Here is a 5,578-nt window from a genome sequence, read left to right on the forward strand (position 1 = left end):
CAGGCACATCCCCAGTAGGGAGTGTGCAGGAGGCAGCTGATCGATGTTTCTCTCTCATCGATGCTTCTAACTCTCTATCCCTCTCCCTTCCTCTTTGTAAAAAATCAATAAAATATATTAAAAATAAAAATAAAATAAAAACACAATCTAAGAAACACTGTTTAGACCCAAAGATTTTAAAAAGGGTTGAAAGTAAAAGGATGGAAAAAGATATTCCACACATATAACTACCAAAAGAGACCTGGAGTGGCAAAACTAATAACAGACAAAATACACTTTAAGAAAAAAAGTTGTTACAAGAGACCGAAAAAAACCTGTAGTATAATAAGCTCAATCCAAAACCACCATACAGAATATCAATAAGGAACCAAGTATTTAAACAATGCTTTAGAGCAACATATATAACACAACATGCAACAAAAGCAGAATACACATTTTTCCAAATGTATGTGAAATATTCTCAAGGAATGACCACATGTTTGGTCACAAGACAACAAATTTTAAAAGACTGAACTCATATCAAGTATCTTTTACCACCAAAATGGAACAAAACTAGAAATCAATAGTAGAAAGAAAATTAGAACATTCACAGATATAAGGAAATTGAACACACTGTTAACCAATTAAATCTCAAGGTAAATTAGAATAGATCAGGGGTGGGCAAACTTTTTGACTCAAGGGCCACAATGGGTTCTTAAACTGGACCGGAGGGCCGGAACAAAAGCATGGATGGAGTGTTTGTGTGAACTAATATAAATTCAAAGTAAACATCATTACATAAAAGGGTTCGGTCTTTTTTTTTTTTTAGTTTTATTCATTTCAAACAGGCCGGATCCAGCCCGCGGGCCGTAGTTTGCCCACGGCTGGAATAGATCCTTAGGCAAATAAAAATGAAAACACAACATACCAAAAACTTATAAGATACAGCAAAATTGGTACTAAGAAGGAAATTTATAGCAATACTAATGCTAAAAATGAATAAAAAACTCAAATCAACCATTTAACATTACATCTTAAGGAACTAAAAAGACAAGAAAAAACTACAACCAAAGTTAATAAAAGAAAGAAAATAATAAAGGTTAGAGTATAAATTTAAAAACTGAGAAGGGAAAAAATTGATACAACTAAGTGGGTCTTTTGGAAAACTGAAAAACTCTTAGCCAGAATAGGTAAGAAAAGGAAGAAGACTGAAATAAATAAAATTCAAAATGAATGAAAGGTCTAGACAAGGCAATGGACTCGGTGAACTCTGTGCTCTCCTCCTCCCATAACATCAAAATTACAACTAAATTATAAACAAGCAACCTGGAGAACCATCTGACGCCTAGTTGCACAGAAGTCCTAAATCTAAGGATATAAACAAGAAGCCATGTCAAGCCTAGTAGGAGAGGCAGAGACACAAAACTGGTTGCCTCAACACTCCTGTGTGATGATTGAAGGGCAGCAATGAAGAATCCAAAGGATATGTCAGCTACAAAGGTCCTCCCTGAGGATCGAGGGGTTCCAGCTGCACACCATGCTACCCAGCCCAGAGCATCAGTGCTGGGAAGAGAAGCCCCCAAAACACCTAGCTGTGAAAATGAGTGGGTATTCCATCCATTCAGGTGAGAAAGAACACCGCTGGGAAAGCCAGATGTCCTCTTAAAACAGCCCTCACACAGACTTGCTCACTCGCAGGCACTCACTCTGGACTCTTAGAGGGATATACAGGAATAAACTGGCTCTCAGAGAGGCATATAGGGATAAACTGACTTGTGTGTTTCAGGGCAATGATTGAAAGGACAGCTACCAGTCTGTGTTGAGCCCACCCCCTGCATGGCTAGTGGGTGGAAACCATGTTGAGCTCTCCCCCAAGACAACTAAATCGGAATCTGCATTAGCCTGGTGATCTCTGTTCCCTCCACTCTGATGAATCCCTGAGACCCTGCCCCACCCAAGTTGCATACTGCCAGAAGCTACTAAACACACTGCGGACCAGTAGTTGGACCAGTAGTTTTATCACTAGCTTTACCCAGTGGCCAGATAAGTTTCTATTGAACAAGTACAAAAAAAACGTTTTACATAAATGTTAAAGGCACACTTTAAAATTTAATAACCATTGCATTTTGAAGTTATTTATTACATGTTCTTACAAGCTACTATCTTTTTAAAATATGATACTTTGTAAAACACTGTGTAATATGAAGCGAGAATTCTCGTGATCCGCCGCAATGTGTTAAGCAGCAGGCAGTCAACCTCAAACCCCACTGCAGTCTTTCTTAAAAATTCTCAAAGGGCCCTAACCGGTTTGGCTCAGTGGATAGAGCATCAGCCTGCAGACTGAAGGGCCCCAGGTTCGATTCCGGTCAAAGGTATGTACCTTGGTTGCGGGCACATCCCCAGTAGGGGGTGTGCAGGAGGCAGCTGATCGATGTTTCCCTCTCATCGATGTTTCTAACTCTCTATCCCTCTCCCTTCCTCTGCAAAAAATCAATAAAATATATTTTTAAATAAATAAATAAATTCTCAAAGGTCAGTAGATGGCAGGTGGGTAGTGGCTAGCCTCAGGGTGCCCTGTGCCTTTTCCTGAGTAGCCCAAGAACCAGCACTGGCACCAAATCTGAATTTGTATAAATCTAGTGAAATTAACTCCCCACACCTTGGTGACTCACCAACACCCTGCCTCATCCAACTCACATACAGACCAAGTCCCTTTCAACAGGTGATTCTTACTGGCAGCCAGCAGGTGGCAACAGGACTCAGGTTACCCTATGCCTTATCTTATGATGAACTGGCCCAGGCATAATACTGGAGGCAATGAGACTTGGTTTGCACAGTGGCCCCTCTCACATACTTCTAAGTCCAGCACAGATCACTTTCTGTGAGTGCAGAATCATTCACAGAAAGCCCCTGACATAGGCCTTCACCAAAGCCCCTCCCAAGAGGCTCCAAACCAACACACCTGATGCTGGCTTCAGAAGACAACAGAACACCATCCAATAAGCTCCACAAGTGGCACAACCAAAGAGTGGTCTCAACAGACACCAGAATCCATGGAGGCAAATCCCAGTGTGGGGTCAGCTCCCGCACAGCAACTCATGTGCTGTGGTCATGGCCAATTCTGACAACCAGCCAGTCAGCCTGAGGATCAATCCAACCTACTGATAAGCCAACAGCAATCCAGGCTCAACTGCAATAGGTGCGTAAACAAAACCCACACAAGGGACATTCCTGGAGCACTCAGCTCAGGTATCAGGAATAAAGCGCCACTGGGCTGCACAGGACACCTACTACATAAGGCCACCCTGCCCAGGCTGGGAGACATAGAACACCTACCTAATGCACAGAAACACAGAAACATAGACAAAATGAGGGAACAAAGAAACATGTCCGAAATGAAAGAAATAGACAAAACTCTAGAGAACTAATGAAATAGGAGCTCCAGTAGCGCAATCGGTTAGCGTGCGGTACTTATAAAGAACTAATGAAATAGAGGCAAGCAGTCTACCTGAAACACAGTTCAAAACCCTGGTTAGCCCTAGCCGGTTTGGCTCAGTGCATAGAGTGTCGGCCTATAGACTGAAGGGTCCTGGGTTTGATTCAGGCCAAGGGCACATGCCCAGGTTGCAGGCTCAATCCCCAGTAGTTGGCATGCAGGAGGCAGCCGATCAATGATTCTCTCTCATCATTGATGTTTCTATCTCTCTCTCCCTCTCACTTCCTTTCTGAAATCAATAAAAAAAATATATATTATATAAAAAACACTGGTTATATATGATGTTCAAGGAACTTAGGGAGAACTTTAACAAAGAAATAGTAAGCATAAAAGGGAACATAGTATCCATAAAAAGAACCAGTCTGAAATAAAGAATACAATAAATGAAAGAAAGACTGCTCTAAAAGAAATTAAGGGCAGAGGATGCAATTAGCAGTAAAGGTGCAGAAAACACCCAAACAAAACAGAAAAAAAATTTTAAAATAAATATAGTTTAAGGGACCGCTGGTATAATATCAAGAGTAACAACATTTGTATCAGAGGGGTACCAGAAAGAGGAGAGGGAGCAAAAGACTACAAACTATTTGAATAAATAATGACTGGAAACTTCCCTAGGTTGGTGAATGGAAAGGACACCCAAGTCCAGGAAGAAGAGAGATTCCAAAACAAGATAAACCCAAAGAAGACCAAACTAAGACACATCTAACTGAAATAGTGAACGGAGGGTCTGGAGCAGCTGAAACCGGTTTGAGCGCAGCCGCTTTCTGCAGCCAGGCGACACCTAGGGCCACCTTGGGGAGCGCTGGCGAGGCGCGGACGCCCGGAGCCTGGCAGCTCGGCCCGCGGCACTGGACCTGGCAGCACAACATCCTCAAATAAATCCATCAGAATGACACCTTCTCAGGTTACCTTTGAAATAAGAGGAACTCTGTTTCCAGGAGAAGCTTTTGCTATATGTGGAAGCTGTGATGCTTTGGGAAACTGGAATCCTCAAAATGCTGTGGCTCTCCTTCCAGAGAATGAGACAGATGAAAGCGTGTTTTGGAAAGCAATCATTGTACTCAGTAGAGGAGAATCAGTTCAGTATCGCTACTTCAAAGGGTGCTTTTTAGAACCAAAGACTATCGGTGGTCCATGTCAAGTCATAGTTCACAAGTGGGAGACTCATCTACAACCACGATCAATAACCCCTTTAGAAAGTGAAATTATTATTGACGATGGACAATTTGGAATCCACAATGGTGTTGAGAATTTGGATTCGGGATTGCTGACATGTCAGACTGAAATAAGATTACGTTTGCATTATTCTGAAAAGCCTCCTGTCTCTATAATCAAGAAGAAATTTAAAAAATCTAGATTTAGAGTGAAGCTGACACTAGAAGGTCTGGAGGAAGATGATGATGATAGGGTATCTCCCACTGTTCTTCACAAAATGTCCAATACACTGGAGATATCCTCGATAAGCGCCACTGAGTTCAAGTGCAAGCATTCACAGCCGGATTGTGGGTGTGGCTTATAGCCTGATCGTTGGACAGAATATAGCATACAGACAATAGAACCAGATAATTTGGAACTAATATTTGATTTTTTGGAGGAAGATCTCGGTGAACATGTAGTTCAGTGTGATACTCTTCCTGGACATGTGGGTACAGCATGCTTCTTATCATCTACCATTGATGAGAGTGGGAAAAGTGCTGGAGTCCTCACTCTTCCTATCATGAGCAGAAATTCCAGACAAACTATAGGCAAAGTAAGAGTTGACTATATAATTATTAAGCCATTACCGGGATACAGTTGTGACATGAAATCTTCATTTTCCAAGTATTGGAAGCCAAGAACACCATTGGATGTTGGACATCGAGGTGCGGGGAATTCTACAACAACTGCTAAGCTTGCTAAAGTTCAAGAAAATACTATTGCTTCTTTAAGAAATGCTGCTAGTCATGGTGCAGCCTTTGTGGAATTTGATGTACATCTTTCAAAAGATTTTGTGCCTGTGGTGTATCATGACCTCACCTGTTGTTTGACTATGAAAAAGAAATTTGAGCCTGATCCGGTTGAATTATTTGAGATTCCAGTAAAGGAATTAACATTTGACCAACT

The 5,578-nt window shown here is 41.6% G+C and overlaps 1 protein-coding gene across 1 annotated transcript; it reads left to right on the plus strand.

The window, feature by feature from the left end:
* Positions 1–4,215: 4,215 nt before the first annotated feature.
* On the plus strand, positions 4,216–5,573 carry LOC102752720 (glycerophosphocholine phosphodiesterase GPCPD1-like; the record flags this gene model as incomplete). Its single annotated transcript, XM_015570988.1, is given in 1 exon segment — positions 4,216–5,573. A coding segment is annotated over 1 exon segment (1,209 nt), but the record flags the coding sequence as incomplete, so codon positions are not given.
* Between the last annotated feature and the right edge of the window lie 5 nt (positions 5,574–5,578).

This window comes from Myotis davidii, unplaced genomic scaffold (genome assembly GCF_000327345.1).
Source record: "Myotis davidii unplaced genomic scaffold, ASM32734v1 scaffold3188, whole genome shotgun sequence".
NCBI lineage: Eukaryota > Metazoa > Chordata > Mammalia > Chiroptera > Vespertilionidae > Myotis > Myotis davidii.